At 50.9% G+C, this 20,016-nt stretch overlaps 2 protein-coding genes across 3 annotated transcripts; one reads left to right on the plus strand and one right to left on the minus strand.

Moving 5' to 3' along the window:
* The first annotated feature begins 1,445 nt into the window (after positions 1 to 1,445).
* On the plus strand, positions 1,446 to 9,826 carry TLCD3A (TLC domain containing 3A). 2 transcript variants are annotated; one of them, XM_060135407.1, is made up of 5 exons: positions 1,446 to 1,665; positions 2,109 to 2,192; positions 6,042 to 6,246; positions 7,661 to 7,756; positions 8,209 to 9,826. In XM_060135407.1, exons 1-5 carry the CDS (start codon positions 1,544 to 1,546, stop codon positions 8,476 to 8,478), a joined length of 777 nt encoding a protein of 258 aa, XP_059991390.1. In that variant the 5' UTR covers positions 1,446 to 1,543; the 3' UTR covers positions 8,479 to 9,826. The 2 variants fall into 2 exon arrangements, with proteins under 2 accessions (XP_059991390.1, XP_059991391.1); XM_060135408.1 differs by lacking the exon at positions 6,042 to 6,246 and having other exon boundaries at positions 8,209 to 8,344.
* A 1,354-nt stretch (positions 9,827 to 11,180) lies between these two features.
* On the minus strand, positions 11,181 to 17,887 carry GEMIN4 (gem nuclear organelle associated protein 4). Its single transcript, XM_060135394.1, has 2 exons — positions 17,743 to 17,887; positions 11,181 to 14,529 (listed from the first exon to the last, which is right to left on the minus strand). The coding sequence occupies exons 1-2, from the start codon at positions 17,750 to 17,752 to the stop codon at positions 11,360 to 11,362; spliced, it is 3,180 nt and encodes a 1,059-aa protein (XP_059991377.1). The 5' UTR covers positions 17,753 to 17,887; the 3' UTR covers positions 11,181 to 11,359.
* Positions 17,888 to 20,016: the final 2,129 nt, after the last annotated feature.

Here is a 20,016-nt window from a genome sequence, read left to right on the forward strand (position 1 = left end):
ATCAGACTTTTCTTTGGGTTTTCTGCTTCCTTAATGTTGCTTCCTAAATCCCTCACCTTAACCACATATACGACGACGTTAAAAGCTGTGTTTACATCGGCTTCTACACCAGCAACTGCCATGTTAGAGAAATTTAATTGACATCTAAAGAAATAATGTTACCTTATGAAAGTCATAGAATCTTAAGAATTTTGAGCTGGAAGAACCAAAGAGAACTTGTAATTCAGCTTTTTCATTTCACAAATGAGGAAACTGGCCCAGGGAGGCTGAGCCCAGCTGTTCCAAAGGACTCTTATGGGGCTTTGGTTAGCATTTTGCATGATGGTGATTTGAAGAGACCCACAGTACCTTTCAATTGCTGTAGACATAAATGAATTGTCTTTCCCCCCACATTTGTAAGCTGAGGAAGATACAGACCAAAGTAAAGCTCTGGCAAGTCCCAAGAGAAGAGAAGCCGGTAATACTGAAGTTACTGTATTGGTGCCATGTGACTGGGGCTGAGTGAAAATGATTCGATTCCGCCCACCCAAGTTCAGGGCATTTGGCCCGAGAACTTTGAAGTAAGCACAACGCTGTCAACAACAACAACAAAACAGTCACCAAGAAGGGACAGCATCTTGAGCCAAAGCCTAGAGACAGTACCGCAGTACCACAGGAAGTCTGCAGCCGTGAGATTCCACCTCGATGTGTGGCTTGAGAGAGGAACTGCTGGATCGATGCTCCTCTGGAGAAATTTCGGCGGTTGGCAGGACGTGGAAAAGCCATCTCTGGCCGGCAGAACGACCATTTCCTTAAGCCTCCCACTTGGAAGCGAGAGTGCTTCATAGATAAGTCAGGCGAGCAGACGGCCTCAAGCCCACCCGCCCTGTCCTTCCTTCGCCTGGAGAGACGCTCACCGCCCTGTTCGCGCCGGGCCACGCCCCTGCCCCGCGGGCTCACCCCACCCTGCTGGTCGGGGGTCTAGGCCCGGAGCCTTTCCCTACCTGGCCCTCTCGGGGCCTCCCCCACCTCTCCTCCCTCGCCCGGTGGGCAGGTGCGGGGCAGTTCGTCAGCCAGGCGGGTCCCCGAGGGAGGGGGAGGCGTCAGCGGTGACGGAACAGAAGCCCCGAGTGCCTCGGCGCTTCCTCCACGGCCTCGCCCCGGCGGCGGCCACTCGCGCGCCGCTGGTCGGGGAAGCAACGTCCGCTCACTCGGGGCCCGGCGGGCAGCAGCTCCCGCTGCCGCCTACTCGCCGGCCGGGAAACCAGGGGAAGCCTCGGGGCCCAGGGGCGGTGGCGGCGAGACCCCGCCCCGCCCGGCCAGCCCGCTCCTATCGCGGTCCGCGGCCTGGTCACGCGGGGAGTGGCGCCGCGGGCTCGGGACCAGCGCCCGGCGGCTGCCGGAGTCGCGGCGGGCCGGGGCCGGGGCCGGGGCCTGGGCCGGGGGGCGGAGGGCGGAGGGTAGAAATAGGGGCGGGCAGGCCGCGTCAGTCCCGGAGCCGCGCGCGCGGAGCCGACTGAGCCACGCCGAGGGCGCCGAGCTAGGCGGCCGAGCCCGAGCACCCATGCTGCTGCCGCTGGCCTGGGGCTCGCTCCTCTTCCCGGGGCTCTTCGGGCTCTGCGCCTGGGGGCTGCGGCGCGCGCGGCCCGCCTGGACCCACAACGACTGCGTGCTGATCAGCACCAGGTACGGGGCGAGGCCGCGCCGCCGCCCGACCACGCGTCCCGGCTGCGCCCGCCCAACGCCGAGCCCAGGGCGGAAAAGGGGGACGACAGGAAGCGAGGGGGCCGCCTCCCGGGTCCGCGCCCAGTCCACGGCGCGGGCCGGAGAGCTCCGAGGACCCTGTGCAGCCTGCCCCCGGAGGGAGGGAGGCGGAGGAGGGTGGAGCGGGAGCAGGCTGGAGGGTGGGGGGGCTGCCCACGCTGATGAGGACCGGGAGGGACGTCTCCCCGATGCTGACATCTGCCAGCTGCTTTGGGAGACGGGAGCGCGGCGGCGGCCCTACCGTTTTCCTCGGCGCCCTGGCGGCCGGGGGAAGTCAGGTTGAAGAGTTCTGGCTTCATGCTGTCCATGGGACTGGACTGAGCACTCTTTCCGTCCCCCCTCCCCCCTTTTCTGTCGCACGTTAGGCTGGTTTCTTCAGTGCAGGCTGTGTTGGCCACCGGGTCTGGGATCATCATCATCCGCTCCTGTAGCCACGTGATCACCGACAGGTAACATCCAATGCCAGGTGAAAGCTACACCGATCACGGCGCTGGGCTTTTTCGAAGCTTCCGCATTTGAGTGGCTCACAGGTCCTAGTTCTTTATCAGCATGTGCCGTCAGGCTGCTGATTAATGGGTGAAACTTGGGCACTATAACTAGTTCGCTCCTCCTCTCCTCACCTTCAGCATCGCCAGCTTAGGAGAAAGTAAACTGAAGAAATGCTAGACCATGACAGAGCCTGAGTCTGATTTAAGGTGGCGTGTTAGAGGACAGTGTGGTCCAACGATCCAGGTTCTTTATGCGATAGATAAATGTGAAAATTATTCAGAAGTGGAAGTGTGGCTTTTGGTTCTTTTAAATGATCTCCCTTGGGGTTCTGCTGTGGAGCATTCATTGGCCAAGATAGGATGTGTGGTTAGCAGAGCCCTGCTATGAAAGGAACAAATCCACCACCCCTTTCCTTACAAATGCTGCTCTTGTCTTTCCTCTGAAAGATGAAGGTGATGAAGAGTTTTCTGGAGCTTTCAGAAAACTGACTCGAATGGGTGTGAAAGTTCAGTCCACAGGCAGGACAGGAAATGTGCATTCAGTGAAACAAATTATAGCGACCAGGCTGGTCTACTTTGTATAGTATTTAGACCTGGGTAACAGTGCCCCCCCACCCCATTTTAAAGCCATCCTTTCAAAGCCATCCTTTTTTACCTGTCTTCCTAGAATCGCCCTTTCCTCCTCACAGTTAAGTTGAAGAGCAATTGTCATATGTGCAGGGAAAGTTAATAGCCTTTCCTAATCCCTTTCTCATGTTTATTATGTGTCCTGGTTTTCACCTGTTGGGAATGGAATGGGAGGGGAGCCCGAGAGGGGCATCTATCTCACTGTGGCCTGCAAATTTAGTGCCTGGTTCTTATTTGGGATTAACCCTGCCATCAAGATTTTCGTGCTTTTCTTTTGCCTTTTTTTTTTTTTTTTTTTTTAGAGAAAACCAGTTATTGGTGATGAATTGTAGATGCTGAGAGAAGATAGGTCAAGTGACTTTGATTGCGTACACCAAAGACTAACAGCATTTTCTCAGCTGGGTTCAATTTTTATTTTAATTGAGCATTTCCTGATGGTGCAGCAGGCTCCCTCACTGCCCCCAGTTTGTCAGGTCAAACTTGAAACCTGCCTCCTTTGCAGAGATTAAGCTAAGACAGATGCAGCCCGCATGGCACTTGAGGGCAAGCAGCAGGCAGCTGCTACACATCTCAGGAAGAGATCTGCACACAATTAACTTTCAGTTCTGTAGCACGCTTGTGTTCTCCCCTCAGAAGCCATGTGTCTTAGTGGCTTGAGCATGGTAGCAAATCTAAGTTTGGCTTTTAGGGTCCTCCTTTTCTATATCTTTTTTTTTTTTTTTTTTTTGCGGTACACAGGCCTCACCGCTGCGGCCTCTCCCGTTGCGGAGCACAGGCTCCGGACGCGCAGGCTCAGCGGCCATGGCTCACGGGCCCAGCCGCTCCGTGGCATGTGGGATCTTCGCGGACCGGGGCACGAACCCGTATCCCCTGCATCGGCAGGCGGACTCTCAACCACTGCGCCACCAGGGAAGCCCCTCTTTTGTATATCTTTATGCCTTAGATTCATCCTCTACTTGCAAAATAGAGACAGACACCACCTTCTGCGCCCTTAACTTACATGGATGCACAAGGATGCCCTAAAGGCACCTAATCATCTGGAAAAAAAAGCCTTTTGGGGTTCATAGTCTGTACATTCAAATATTTTTCTATTCTATGTCTTTTAATTTTAGGCCTTCATATAGAATGTCTGTAGGTAGGAGGGGGTGTCTATGAATCTTCCCAAATTATCTGTAGGGTGTGATGCAGGGCCAGGGGTTTCATCAGCTCCTTAAAGAGACCCAGATCCCTAGTTCTCAATGTAAGCGCTTCCTTTTTTTTGGCCACACAGCTCACTTACACTTAAATAAGTGCCGAAGACCTGGGTTTGATCCTGGTCTGGGAACTAAGATCCCACAAACTGCGTGGTGTGGCCAAAAATAATAATAGTAACAATTAAAAGTACTCTCATACTTTTAACTTTCTAATCTTCACAATAACTTCATCAGGAAAGTAAGACAAGGATTATTAGCTTTTTTTTTTTTTAATTATCTTCATTTTATAAAAAAAGTTAAGGTCGGGCTTCCCTGGTGGCGCAGTGGTTGAGAGTCCGCCTGCCGATGCAGGGGACGCGGGTTCGTGCCCCAGTCTGGGAAGATCCCACATGCCGCGGAGCGGCTGGGCCCGTGAGCCATGGCCGCTGAGCCTGCGCGTCCGGAGCCTGTGCTCCGCAACGGGAGAGGCCACAACAGTGAGAGGCCCACGTACCGCAAAAAAAACAAAAACAAAAGTTAAGGTCCAGGCTAGTGCTAGCTAAGATTATAATCCAGATCGCTTGCTGGTAAATCTTAAGGGAATTCAACTAACAGCCACAATTTCGCATCTTATTGAATTGGTACCGTGTGCAAAATTTTAAAACCCTAGGCTCCACGCAAGGGGAGAGGTCAGTTATATTTCAGATGAGTTTTTAATTGCTCTTCATAGTTGTTTTACTTTGGAATTGCTTCAAGAAAGCGATGGAGACCACAGATGGGCAGTAGAATAAATATTGCATCTTTTTGCCTCATTGGAACTTGGCTAATTAATTTACCTGAATGTATATTAAGTTTGCCATTACTTGTTTGCCTATTTCACTGCTTACTCATTATTTAGTTTTGCTGTGGTAAGTGTGGAATCATTCAGGAACAGAAATGTGAATGGCACTCTATATTCCCAATGTTGCAGTTCAGTGGACTGGCTCCTTAGGTTAAATGAAGACAAGGTTAAAAATACAGATTTGAGGTCCTGGGCACACCATGTTTAGTCTCTGAGGCGTGGAGCCCTTGATAAGCACTGCAGGCGATTCTGATATTCAGGTAGTTTAAGAACCATAAAACTAAATGGTTTCTTCTACCTAACACATGGGCGCTTGATAAAACTTTGCTGACTTAGTTTAATCCTTCCCAGGATAGTACATAATTTCAATTTAGATTTTTTTTTTCATGTAGATTTTCTGTAGAGTGACTATTTGGGGAACAAAATTTTGGAAATTGTAGAGACTTACCTTCTAATCTGCTCTGGGACAGTGATAAACTGTCATTTTGACTCAGCAAATATTGATTCAACCCCTGTGGACAAGTAAATGGGAACACTGTCTTTTGTCCTAGCTTCTCTTTTGGTATCTATCTACTGTAAGGTAGTCCTTGAGCTCTTGGCTCATTTCCAGAGATATTTTTCTTGAATGAAACTGGGTTTAGCCATAGTATTGTAAAGAAAGTGGCCAGGGTTACTTCCTGGAAACTCCCTAGAGTGGGGTTGCAAACAGATTCAAGAGTAATGTCCCAACTATTGAGCAACTGAGTAGAGTTAAACTGGAAATACTGGGTTTGGGATTTGGGTCACTTTCCAAACCTGTTTCTTGGTGGGTCTGTGGAATCCCTGGTAGAGATATCTATCAAAGTCAGCTTATATCACAAAGTACCAGAAAATCCATTACAAATGAGTAGCTAAACCAGACAAACAGTGAGGGCAAGTCACTGAAACCCATGGTGCTGAGTGAATCCTTGCTTTCTACCTTTGACACTTGTGAGTTTGCCCTGTAATTTAGAGAAAGTTGTTCACTCTCCTTATTTGTCAGCTTCAGCATGTTCATTGTGAAGTATCTGGAGTAAAAACAGCTGATTAAGTACAAAGCTGATGCAGATGTGTTTAAGAAGAGGCTGGCTGTGAGCCTTCATAACGGATTTCCATAATTACTTCTTGGACCATCCATATGCTTTCTTTCAGGCACTGGCTTGCCCGAGAGTATGTCTGGTTTTTGATTCCATACATGATCTATGACTCCTATGCCATGTACCTCTGTGAATGGTACCGAACCAGGGACCAGAGCAGCAAACATCCCCTCACCATTTTTCGAAACTTCCTAAGTAAAAACCGCCTCATGATCACGCACCACGCAGTTATTCTGTTCGTCCTTGTGCCGGTCGCACAGGTAATGGCCTCCCAGGACAGGCACCAGTAGGTTCAGCCACTCATTCCTCCTGTTGAACTGGGTGTCCCAACTGTCAGACTGCCCCCTTTTCTTCCCCTTTCCTGCTGCCCCCACTGCCCTCCTGCCAGCTGCTGCCACAGTGTAGAAAGGAGTTAAATCTGAAATGTCTGTGATCCTCTTTACTGGCAATCCCCCAGCCCTCTGTGATGCCCAAGCATTTGTCAAAGGTTCTGCCTTTAGTTCATACAATATAATAGAAAACATTTCAAAGAAATGAGCGTAGCTCCATCAACTGGTTATTTGCTCTGACAGTGCCCAGAGAGGGCTGTTTGCATTATTTTGATGTCACAAAAGCACAGACTCTCAAAGCAAATAGCCTCATAATTTCTCCCCAGATCCATTTTTTCCCATTAAAAAAACTCACCCAACAAGGAAGAGAAATGGGAATGCAGAGGGGAGACTAGTAATTCCAAAGTGCCTACCAGGTGACAGGTGCTTGATTTAAAAACTTGTAGCTTGGGGACTTCCCTGGGGGTCCAGTGGTTAGTACTTCACCTTCCAACGCAGGGGGTGCGGGTTCGACCCCGGGTCGGGGAGCTAAGATCCCACATGCCTCACGGCCAAAAAACCAAAACATAAAACAGAAGCAAAATTGTGACAAATTCAATAAAGACTTTAAAAATGGTCCACATAAAAAAAAAACTTTAAAAAAATTTGTTGCTTTCTAATCATTAGAAATTATTAGAAATAATTAGAAATGATAATTAGAAAATATTAGCCCTATACCATAGAGGAAGAAACGGGTGCTCTATGAGTTTACGTACTCGCTCGGTGGTACTAAGAGACAGAACTGCTATCCCAAAACTGCTCGCTTGCTTTCTATTTTTGGCCGCGCCTTGTGGCTTGTGGGGGATCTTAGTTCCCTAGCCAGGGGTCGAAGCTGGGCCACAGCAGCAAAAGTGCCGAGTCCTAACCACTCGACTGCTAGGGAATTCCCTATACTGCTTTCTTGGAAGGATAAAAGGAGAGGTAGAGTGCATGACATTCTTTAATAAGTCTCTCTTGATTGTGTTGGGGACCCTAACATCAGGCATGGGCCCTGGTGCATATTTCGTGGAACTGAACTGGCTTAAGTGCCTGCCCTTGGCATGACTAAGTTGGATACCCAGAAGTGGGCTGCAGAGTTCCTTTTGGCTGACACTGAAATTCTAGAGAAAGCTCAGTGTGTGATGCAGTTGCCTCTGGACCATGAGGATTCCAAGTGTGAACTGGTCTGCACTGGCCCGTTTAGCACTTCCATTTCCCTGCATGGTTGCTCAGGGTTACCCTTTTCAATAGCCCTAGTTAGAATTTTCCTTCCGGTGGTTCCTTAACCTCCATTACTTATTTCCCTTTTTCCTCTTTTCCTCTGCAGAGGCTTAGGGGAGAGCTTGGGGACTTCTTTGTTGGCTGCATCTTCATGGCAGAACTGAGTACTCCGTTTGTGTCGCTGGGCAGAGTTCTGATTCAGGCACGTATGAAAGGAGTGGCAGAAAGAGTGCCGAGGGAACAGACTCTGCTTCTCCTTGGTAGATTAAGAGGGTTTGGAGAAACTTCTTTAGTGCTACCAACAGTGGGGTAGGAGACCCTTGAACAGACTTAAAGGTCAGTTGGTCTTTCGAGCCAGTGGGGTTGAAAAATTGTACATTTGATTCAAATTTGATCCAGTTCTTCATATATATTTATCCTGGTCACAGAGTTTCTCTAACCCACCGTTCCTGTGCTCTTGTCAGCTGGGTGGCTTAGATCAAATTTCACATCACTGTTGGAAACAATATGAGACTCTCCGCATATACAAATACGGCAGTGCTCAATCATCTTTTCTACAAGTGTCCGAAAAGGAGACGCTTGGCCTGTCCGTTGTGGGACTCAGGCTAGTCATTCCCTGAAAGTGACCCTGTGCTCTCCTTCCCTCTTTTGCAGCTAAAGCAGCAGCACACGCTGCTGTACAAGGTGAACGGAATCCTCACGCTGACCACCTTCTTCTCATGTCGGATCCTCCTTTTCCCCTTCATGTACTGGTCCTACGGCCAGCAGCAGGGACTGAGCCTGCTCCAAGTGCCGTTCCACATTCCTTTCTACTGCAATGTGGCCAACGCCTTCCTCATCGCTCCCCAGATCTACTGGTTCTCTCTGCTGTGCAAGAAGGCAGTCCGGCTCTTTGATGCTCCCCCAGCCAAAAAGGATGGTTAATTGCTCCATGAGCCAGGCAGTGAGGGCGCCTCCTCCACTCAGTATTCCCGTGGACCAAACTGCAGGTTGTGCCCTGGGTGGCCTCAGCCTTTTGGGTATTGATAAGCAGAGGGATTAGCGTTTCTCTAAAGAATATTCCTATCACCTCTCGTTTCTAACCTGCCCCTTTTGCAAAAGCACTTTTTCCTTAGTAACAACTATTGGATCCCGTCAGACCTCCACTGGCAGCAAGGTGGTTTAACGTGAAGTCCAAGGATCCTTCCTTGGGTCTTATCTCAAGGGCTCTGGAGGTAGAAGCATGGGGTGTGGAGATAGGTGGACCAAGGTGACAAGGAACTGGGCACCTGCCTGGTCCTCATATTGGTGGCTCCCCACCTTTCCAGCCACTCAGGGAGTATCCACACATACTGGGCCAGCAGAAGCAAGTGATGACTTGGTTCTTTTCCTGTGATGTTGGCCTGGGAAAATCGTTGTGGGTAGGTAGTTTTTTTATTGTTTACTAGATAACCCGTAGGTCCTTTGCCTCATCCTTTCATCCATGTGCCAACATTGAATTCTCCTGTCTACCGACTTCTGATCAGAAGTCTCACTGGCGGGGTGGGGTAGATGGCAGGGATGGGAACCTGAAGCACCTGAGTAGGTAGGAAGGCCAATAGGTCAGCACCTCTGCAGGCTGACTTGGTTAGACCAACAGTCACAGATACTATTCCCTTTTTAGCATGTCCCTCAAGCCCAGATTTCCCCATATCCACACACACAGGATGCTCTTATTAAAAACTATAGGGGTAAAGTGAAATGATGGCTACCGAGCTATTCACTGGGTAACCCCGCTTTGACACTGTCCTTATCCTATGAAGCAGAACGGACTGCTGTATTCCAAACCATGAGATGTCTCATCTAGACTGCCTCCTGATAAGCCAGAGCTTGTGGTCCAAAGTCTGTTCCTATCTGACTTACTGCCATTTAGCCACAGAAGGCTGGAGAGCAAAAGTGCAAGTCAGCCCTGGCCAAATTATGTTCTGTGGACTGACTCCTTCACCCACCATTTACAGATAGGATCCTCTGGTGCCAACACTAATTGCTCCTGAACGACAAGGATGGGTTTTAGAAACTGCTACCATGAAGTTTTTTCCCAAGCAGTAGTGAAAAACTAGATTTTTAAAAGTGCCTTTTAATTCACTGTTGTCTGTGAACTTTTAAAGTACTGAGTGTGTAACAGTGTCTCAAATTTTGACTATTTCAGTCTTTAATGGGTGCCATTTAAAAACATAAAATGCTGTAATTTTTTTACCATTTTGTTTACTATCCGTATATCTTTATAAATCACCCCTGTGGTGACTAAGTTGCACTAATATTTTCCAACTTATTCTCATTTGTGAAATATATCCACGCCGACTTCTGGTAAGACCTGTCCTGTGACCAACTGGAATGGCTGCTGTGTGCTATTGTTTCTGTTCTGTGTTCTTCTCCGTGTAACTGGCAGAGGTGGGCTGTTGCAGGGGAAGGGTGTGTGTGAATGCCTTCAGCCTCCAGCAGAGCCTAGCTCATACCTCACTCTAACATGTTTCTGTAATTCACGGTGCCAAGAGTACACTGCAGAGTTCTAGAGTTCTAGCTCAGTGGTCACGTAACTTTAGGCCCTTTCTTCTCTTCCCAGGTGAATCCCAACTAGGAGTCAGGAGGGTGGAAACCCAATTGTAGGCCGCAGACAGAGCCAGCCCACTTTAGGTGCGGGGGGAGAGAACTTGAATAGTGCCTCACTGTGATGGGGGTATGGAGCTGTCCTTCCTTGCCTCCCAATTAAACACTTCCCTAACGAGTCCTCATGGTTCTGGAATATATCCTGGGCACGCATTTGCACACACCATTCCCTGCTCCCACATGTTCTTCAAAACCGTGACAACCGGGACTTCCCTGGTGGTGCAGTGGTTAAGACGCCACGCTCCCAGTGCAGGGGGCCAGGGTTCGATCCCTGGCCAGGGAACTAGATCCCAAATGCATGTCGCGACTGAGTTCGCATGCCGCAACTAAAACAGCTGGCGAATCACGACTAAGGAGCCCATGAGCCACAACTAAGGAGCCCACTTGCCACACTAAGACCTGATAGATAGATAAATAAAACAAACAGAAAAACCAACCAACCAACCCACCCATGACAACCCACCCCAGGCAGAAGATAATTACACCCATCCTTTAAACACGTCTCTGTGGTGATTACCAGACAGTATCAGCACAGCCCCTTTGAGATCCACTGAATGGACAGCGTTAACACTGTGGGGCAGAAGTCCTCGATTCAGAAGAGACCCGTTTTCCTGAGGTCACTGACCTCCCTCCCACCCACCCCACATTTCATGTTCTTGGTCCAACCCTCTCCTTTTACACTGGTTGCAGGCCTTGTGCGCACACAAATCACATGGCCAATTGGTAGCAGAAAAGAGTCCCTTTCCTAGTTCCTGCCCTTTCCAAGATACGGCGAAATGACTCTTAAAGAGACTCTCGGTGCAACAGAACACACGTACCTTGTAGTCAGTCCACCTGGGTGGGTTCACCTTTAGACTTATTTGCCAGATTCTAGGGTGGAGAAGCCCAGTGATGAACACGCGCCTCCCAGCTTGACTTGATCTTCACGACTGGCTGCGCCCAATTTCAGAGTGTACTGATGAGCCTAGACTATTGAGAAGAAAGTCCCAAAGGAGGCAAGATAAAACTCAAAAGAGAATTTTATTACAATCTGTATGTTACAAATACCTAAGAAACTATTTTCTTTACAATGTCGTCAGATTTTTGGGCTTGTGTACAATTTCACATAACCGAAAAATTTGTGTTTTTCAGCTGTAGACCTGGCCAAGTTGAGGCCCAGCTGTTTTCTGACCCACGAAGGTCAGAAGTTGCTGATCTTCTGCAGGAGGGTTTGGCGCCGCTCCTCGGGGCTAATGTTCTCGGCGATGGACTTTAAGAAGTGCTGCTCGTTTACTTTCTGGAGCAAGGAGCTGACAGAAGGGTTGGTCTTGCTCAGGGTTTCGTAGCAGGTGAGGATCTCCAAGGCCAAAACATACAGTGGTTCACACACCTCCTGGTGGAGCATGGCCATGATGTGCAGAACGTGACAGAACACCTGGGTGTAAAAAAACAGGGTTTCCTGGGTCAGGTCCTGCTCTTGTCCTTGCGCCCAAGGGCCAACTGACTGTATCAACCGAACAGAGTCCAGGAGGTTGGTCAGGCTGTTGCAGAGGAGCTTGACCACATGGCTCCAGCCTTCCACAGGGAGCCAGTTATGGCAACTCTGGCTGCAGAGAAACTGGAAAGCTCTCAGCAAGAGTACGGAGAGTTGGAGCTCCTGGGCAAAGGGCTTCAGGTTGAGCAGAGGGACAAACTGAATATACTCCAGGCTGTAGGGCACATGCAGGAGCTGCTTCTCCAACAGTCTCCTGGTCAGCTGGTGAAGGCACTGCCACTCCTGGGGGCTGCACCACGGCATGACCTGCACCAGGGCCACCAGGAAGCCCTTGCTGAACAACCTGACCTCCTCAGGGTTGCCCACATCCACCACCAGCAGGGCGAGCATCTGCTCAGAGATGCTGCTGGAGATGCAGGAGCACTCCATCCAGGCCAGGAGGCCTGTGCCGGGCCCATACCTGGGGCGGGCCTGGCAGGTCCACTTGTCCTCAGAAAGCTTACAGATCTCAAAGAGCGTGGCTGGTACCTCACACTTGAAGTGGCCCTCAAAGAAGCTCTTCAGTCTCAGGCCCACAGTCCAGTCCAGCTGCTCCAGCTTCCCGTGGAGCCAGGACAGGGACTTGACCCAGGCGTCCGGGGAGAAGGTCTCGGCGTTAGCCGACACCACCTCACAGAGGAGCTCCAGGATGTGGATCACCAGGTCCTTCCCGTCCAGGGGGAGGCAGCGCTTGTCCTTGGGGAGCTGCCAGTATCTGCTGAAGCCATTCAGGAGCTGGCACAGGCTGAAGATGAGTGGGAAGGGAGGGCAGGTCTGCAGCCAGGATTCCTCTAGACATGTGTTTGCTTCCAGAGTCTGGATGAAGATCCTCAGACTGAGGTCCACCTCTTTGACGTCGAGCATCAGGAAAGGCAGGACGAATTCCTTTAGTACCTCATCTGGCTTGAGAAGAGCAGCAACTGGAATCCCTTGGGGCTTCACAGGATTCACCAGGCATCTCAGGAACTCCAGAAACTGCTTCTCTTCCCTGGGTGTAGAGAACTTCGTCCAGACTGTTTCTTTGAGGCAGGACACCACGATCGTCGTGGAGGGATTTGGACCCTGCTCTTCCGCGAACCTGAGGGCGGGGAAGGCGGTGAGAATCTGAGCCAGGAACCTGTGGGTGCCAAGGTTGACCACGGCCATGCTGCACACTTTCTTCACCGTGATCTCCGGGTGCAGAATGACTAGGCGGGCCACAGAGGCGATGGCATTAGCCAAGCCCTGTTCAGAAGCGCTCTGCGTGAGCTGGTTAAAAGTCGTGTTGAGGTCTTCCTGAAACCCCTCCAAGTGACCCAACAACTTCTCAGAGAGGCCCTTGCGCCCCCAGGAGAGCAGGACGCCCGAGAGGACTTTATTTTTATCTGGCAGTGAGAGGTGTGCATGACACTCCAGGATCAAGTCGATGACCTGTTTGATCTGGGGTCTGGGGACAGCCCCGTCTGCCGTGCTGACGTCCACCACTGCTTCCAGCAGCTGTAACACCAGGCCGGGCTCCTGGAAGACAGCCCGGCTGCTGGCCAGGCAGGCCAGCCACTCATCCGAGAAGGCCCACTTCCTCTCAGAAGCGAAAATGTAGCACATTTCCATGTGCCGGTCCAACTTCTGCTCGATGATGGCCATGGCGATGGAGGCAGTGAGGTCCTTCTCGAAGCCCTTGTTCTTCAGCACCCTGTTCGTGTCCTTCAGGAAGTCACCCACGCACTCCGCCAGCTCGGAGGCCACCTGCCTCTCTTCCTTGGACAGGCTAGCAGTGTCCAGGTAGAGCTTCAGGTTCTGGCTGAAGGAGGTCAGGCTGTCGCACAGCCGGTAGCTGCTGTAGCTCGTCCCCTGGCTGCCACCGAGCGTGGCCCGCAGCTCCTCCCGCCACTCCCGCAGCAGGCTGCGCAGGAACTCGAAGCCCACGAGGATCGTCTCGCTCGGCAGCCTGGCCAGTGAGGTCAGGCTGATGTCCCGCTCTGCCTCCTTCACCTTCTCTGCCAGTGCCTGCTGGTGATATGGGTTCTGGGTGTCCGTGTTCCACACGGAGATCACCGTGGCCAGTTTGTCTAGATACACAGTGGCGGACACTTCCTGGGGGTTGTCCTCCATCAGTGCAAACACGGTCAGCATGTCAGCCAAGTTGGCCAAGGCGCAACACTTCATCCCGGGGCACAGGATCCTATCCTGGATTTGCTTCAGCCCGGTGAGCAGCATGCCCAGCAGGGGCATGGTAGGACACACATCCAGGTCGGACTTGAACCTCTTTGGAGGGTGGGAGAACTCATCTGAAGAGGACAGGTACTTATGGGCCATTGTCTGGAACTGGGAGAGCAGGGGGTCCTGCTGATTGCCCTTGTGCTTCATCATTTCCCACCAAACGTCGAGGAAGAAGGCCACATCCTTCGAAGAAGTGTCGATAGTCATGTGCTCCAAAAAGCGCTCTAGTTCTGCACGGCAGACGGTAGTGGGCAAGGCCATCAGGAGCTGGATAAAGAGTCCGGAAGCTTCCAGGGACTTAAGCAGCTCAAAGAGGACCGTGTGATTGATGGTGGGGATCATGTTGCCCACGGAGAAGAACACATCTTCCTGCCACAGGGTTTCAGTGTCAGAAGGCGTGACAGGGTAGGGCTGCAGAGCCTTGGCCCAGATGATAATCAGAGCTTTCTTCTTCCAGGCGAAGGGCTGGGAGCAGGCCGTGGCAGAGGAGATCTCCCTCAGAGCCTCCACAATCGGCCGCCCGACATGCTCCCAGTCAGACTTGGTCAATTCTGCCAGTGTTTTGGGGCGGAACAGCTGCTCGGCCAGCAAGAAGCCCCCATGCAGAACAGTCATTTCTTCACAGATATTCAAAGGTCCTGCACAGACAGAAGTCCAATAGGATAGAATGTGGTGAAAAATTTTCAGAACAGCAAGCAGAGGTTAGAGGGAGAGGCAGCAGTTGGTCAGCGGGCTGTCATTATTAGGGTTAGAGATGAAAAGGGTTCTGAATGAAATCAGTGGGAGAGGGGGAAGAAGGGATGGTTCTAGGACCCGCTGCAGAGCTGAAGTCAAAGGATTAACCTGAGGAATAAAAAAGGACTCCCAAGCTCTCTAGCCTGGACCTGGGAAGACAACGGGCACTACTGCAAACAGGGAACACGAGAGATGTGCTTGGAAGGAACACTGATACGTTTTGGTCATTTGGAGTCTGAGGTAGAACATTAAGGTAGAAACGTCCTCCAGCAATGGAAACACAGGGCTGAAGCTCAGGAGGCAAGTCAACCTTGAAATGTGACTCAGGAAGGAGCCTGCCCAGAGGCAAGGCCCTCCAGCAAAGGATGGGCCAGCAGAAGATTTGAGGAAGAAGGGCTGGCTGAGAGAGAGAAAGAGAGAGAGCGCAAGGACAGTACCAAACTACAGCGGCCACCAAGTACATACTGCAGGACTTGACAACTGAGCTTCTAAGTACCGATACAGACTAGGAAGGGCGTGGACCAGGACTGTCTGCACAGCAGCACTCAGACAAGCCCTGCTTCTCTTTTTTCTCTTAAAGCCTTGTCTTGGAAACAGATTTCAAACGTTCTGCCTTTTGGGGAAACAGTTCAATTCCCACAGCTCTTTCCATCAAAGAGAATAAGCTACTAATGGTCCTGGTTCTCTGGTAGAAGCCAAGAAGTAGATAGAAAAAAATACTGTACTAGATTCAGAAAAGTCCTTCTTCAGTGAGCCCTGAGTTGACACAGACTTAGCAAGGAAGGCATCTTGGGATGTTTAATTAGACATGGGTTTAACTCCTAGCTCAGCCATTTACAAGTGGTGTGGGCTTCCCTGGTGGCGCAGTGGTTGACAGTCCGCCTGCTGATGCAGGGGACACGGGTTCGTGCCCCGGTCCGGGAAGATCCCACATGCTGCGGAGCGGCTGGGCCCGTGAGCCATGGCCACTGAGCCTGCGCATCCAGAGCCTGTGCTCCGCAACGGGAGAGGCCACGGGAGAGGCCACAACAGTTAGAGGCCCGCGTACGGGGGGGGGGGGGGAAGGGGGGGAAGGGGGGAAGGGGGGGAAGTGGTGTGATCTTGGACAGATTACTTCTCTGAACTTCTGCATATGTGGGGATAATACAGACTTCACATTATGACCCTGAGGATCAAATAATACATACACTCAAGCCCCTGGCATTGGGTCCACACCCACTGTTGGCTCCCAATCCCATCTTCCAGGGCTGTTGAGAGTTAGGTAAGATATATACAATTAAGAATGAGGCTACAGGGCTTCCCTGGTGGCGCAGTGGTTGAGAGTCCGCCTGCTGATGCAGGGGACACAGGTTCGTGCCCCGGTCCGGGAGGGTCCCACGTGCCACAGAGTGGCTAGGCCTGTGAGCCATGGCCGCTGAGCCTGCACGTCCGGAGCCTGTGCTCCGCAACGGGAAAGGCCACAACAGTGAGAGGCCCGCGTACTGCAAGAAAAGAATCAGGCTACAAAGAGCCTAAGTGCTCGATAAACGCTGGTTCTCCCAAACCTTTCCACTGTTGCCAAGACCAGAATCTTGTCCCTATTCTTTGCCTCCTCCAGCTCAGAAACAGGACATGTCTTTCTTAGGTATATTTCCTTTGGCCCAGAAACTAAATCAATCGTACAAACATTGCTCACTCTTCTATGTTCCTGACCTCTCTCCCCTTTCCCAGGGCCCCTTCCTCAGTCCCCCAAGAACACAGCTTCCCCATATTCATGGGCCAGGAGACTATCCTGCCCCTTCCATCTGGAACAGCACTCCTATGCAACGCGCTGGTGAAGGCAATCCATCTTGGTGCCCAGTGGCTGAGGCAGACTCCCAGGAAGAGCCAGGTTGCTGAGAGGTCTCCCTGGGGGTTCTGGCCTTTCTTTCTGGTTCAGGCTGCTCTCCCAGGGCCCCCCAAAAGGCTCCCTTCTGACTCTGTAAATTTAATTTTATTGCTCTACCTGCTCAGCTGAGATGTTTGGCCCCCGAGACCCACCTTCCAGAGACGGTAAGTATATACTCATGCCACCTGAAGGAGTAAGTCCCAGAAGCAGTTAATGGCTGGGCGAATCCCAAGTGTTTTATCACGAATGGTTAACTGGCGCTTGTGAGTGCCCGCTCCTTATATTTAAGCGCTTACTCTGTACCAGGCACTGTGCTAGTTGGTATGTGTATCTTTTCATCGTCAGATCAACATTTTGAGGACCATTCCTGTTTCAGAGATGGAAACATTAAGACTCAAACAATTTGCTCAGGTTGTCGGAACTGCAAAGCAGTGGGCTGGGACAGAGATCACCACAGCTGCAGGGCTCCAAACTCTTCCAACTCTACCTTTCCACCACGGAACAGCTGGCTGGGCACAGGGACCAGAACATTTCTCAACAGCCTACTAATACTGGCACATCTTGGGGAGCCTCACCCCAGCTCTCCCAGAACAGCTCTTGGTCTTATGCCCTTAAGAGCACATCCAGCAGCGGGGGAGGCTGGGCAAGGAGCCGCCGATTTATACCAGCTGTCCCCTCCCTTCTCCCAGACCTGGCATCTGGAGAATCAAGACGCACGTTGCCGCCTCGGCTGCTGCAACCCGTGCCCACAACTGCTGGTCTGAAGAACGCTAGCCCTGCGCAAGGCACCGGACTCGACACTGTACACACGTGATCTCAGTGAAAACTCCCCCAAACTCTGTGAGGCTGATACGGTATCATCATCCCCGTTTATCCACGAGGACCTCAACGCTTGCTCAAGAACTTAGTAGACGTTCAATAAATGAGATCGTTGGGGATACGGGATTCCCCGGGGCGCCGCCGGAGCCCGGCCTTTTCCAAAGCACGTGCCCGAACCTGTCCACTCTCGCGAACGCTAACTTCACATCCGCTGGCCCCTTCACGTGGAAAGGGGCCTGGAGCCGGCAAGAGGCGAGCGGAAGAGCGGCGGGTAGAGCCCGGCCCCCCGACCTCCGGTCTCCAAGACACCCCCGCCCTCCCAAACCCCTCCCCGGCCCGGAGGTCTCCCTCAGCCCGGGCCCACTCAGCACTGCCTGGTCGCCGGTTGCTCAACGCGGCCCACGGGGGCCCAGAGGAACCGAACACCCACCTAGATCCATGGCGGCGACGCTGACTGCGGCGCGGGTCGCCCCTCCCCCGCCAGGCCGCGAGGGCGGCGCAAGCGTCACGGCACAATAGGCGGTCCCGGGGGGCGGGACAATGGGCGGCGCCTCGGCCCCCGCCCGCAGTCTCAGCTCGGGCTATGCGCGGACCCCGGCATATGTACGCCGCTCCGCGCGCACGCGCGGTCCCACCTAAGCGCCCGCGGTATCGGGGCCGCCAGACCCACAGCTCCCTCTATCGGCCAGAGGCCTCCAACCAGGCAACAGGCAGGTACCCGCGCCTCCATCCCACGGCGTGCCGTCCCCCCTACCCAGGGCCCGGCCCCCAAACGACCGCCCCCTCCCAGCCCAGGCTCCGCTCGGCCGCGCGTCTCTGCAGTTCCCTACTTCCTGGGCCCCAGTCTGTCCTCCCTATAGCTCCGTCCCTGGCCCCGCATTCTCCCGCACCCAGTAATCCCCGGATTCCTCACACCCCCGCCACAGTTCACCCTCACTGAATGCCCCTACCCAGGCTGCCCACTAACCCGCATGGACTCACCACTCCCTGAGAGGCTTCCTCCCCCGCAGCGGGTCTCTTCCCATCAACTCTTACCATAAATTTCAGTGGCCGACGGGGAGTCCTCCTGGAAACTCTCCGACTCACAAGGACATTGTGGGACATGTGAGATGGGCAGAAAGTCATACTAAGGAGCACTAAATGTCCCTGGCTTTGCTAATTCCATTCAGACGTCAGACACACATGGATTTCATACTAACTTTACAGGCTAACCTAGGAAAACTCCACAACACAGCCATTCTAAATCTCTCTGGATTTAAATTCAAGAGATATTTGAACTTCAACTTAATATGCTAGGACCACAACCCCTCAAGTCGAAAAATAAAATGACTACTCTGAAAACACAACTCTGGAGAAACTGAGGAACTTCCCAACTTCATCTGTTTAAAAACACCAGCTTGGGCAAAACTATCTTTAAACCTTGTTTTGTAGCTGATTATACCATTCCCAGAGATGGGAAAGTAGTAACTTTTGGTTTAAAATTACTAGCTGCCCTGTGCAGAGGTAAACTTTTGGATTGCTTGATAAAAGGCCAAAGTGGTACAGTAAATGGTTTTAGGATGAATAAAATATTGAAGACTGCAACAAAGGAAAAATGACAGGCAATGAGAGAAATAAAAGGAGGCTGATATCATGAAGCTAAAATGTCCCAGGTAGATAAACAGCATTCAGTTCTCTCATGCATAGCTGTACATTTAAGAGAAAAAATTTGGGGTATGTTACAACATAAGATAAACAGATAAAGAGGAATCTGGCATGTGTTTAGTACTTACATAAACCACTTATTTTACTATAACAAACTTAGAAGGCCACATCAGGGACTTCCCTGGCAGTCCAGTGGTTAAGACTCCACCTTGCAATGCAGGGGGTGCGTGTTTGATCCCCGGTCAGGGAACTAAGATCCCACATGCCGTGCAGCGCAGCCAAAAAAAAAGAAAGGCCACATCACAACAGCCTAATACACTGGGAGAAGTATAGTTTCTTTTCAGGAGAACAGTATTACCAGAGATAAACATCAAGAATTAATAATCTAATTATTAATTAGAAAATCTGAGAATTAACAAATCATAGTCTAAAGAAGACAGAGGCATTTACTTGATTATTCAAAATTCATATAATAATTTCCCCATGCATAGGAAAAAAAAAAGTGAACCAACTGTCGACAGGAGGAACATAGCTTGATTTGCTTTGAAACTCACAATTGCTTCCCTAAGATAGAGAATTTAAGTGGAATGAAAAGTGCTGTGGAGCTGGGAAATAATTTTTTCCTCTCAGTGAAGGTTAAGATAGCCCTATCAGAAGGTGAGCTGAAACTCACTCTGAAATTTCCATACCCTACCCTGCCAGCAAGGGAGAACAGCAGAGGCTATGATTTACAAGTAATTTCATGTATATTGTACAGGAACAGATATCTTCTGAGTCAATCATTTCCAATCTCATCAGTTTTTTCCCTATAGTTTGAACCTGGCAACCACTTTAAATAATGAGTCTTACAGGTTGGTTGTAACAGCTTGATTTCAGAAGCATAATTTCAAAAAACATTTCATAATAACTATGCCCAACTTAATTCTATTTCCAGTGATTAAAACTGATTTGTTCTGCAGAATCAAATAGAAAACAAGAAAATATTAAAAAAAACTTTTTCATGCTGAAGAAATCATTTAATTCATCACTAAGAAATCTAACATGGTCTCTTCTTATGAGG

Source organism: Lagenorhynchus albirostris, chromosome 20 (genome assembly GCF_949774975.1).
Source record: "Lagenorhynchus albirostris chromosome 20, mLagAlb1.1, whole genome shotgun sequence".
NCBI classification, from domain to species: domain Eukaryota; kingdom Metazoa; phylum Chordata; class Mammalia; order Artiodactyla; family Delphinidae; genus Lagenorhynchus; species Lagenorhynchus albirostris.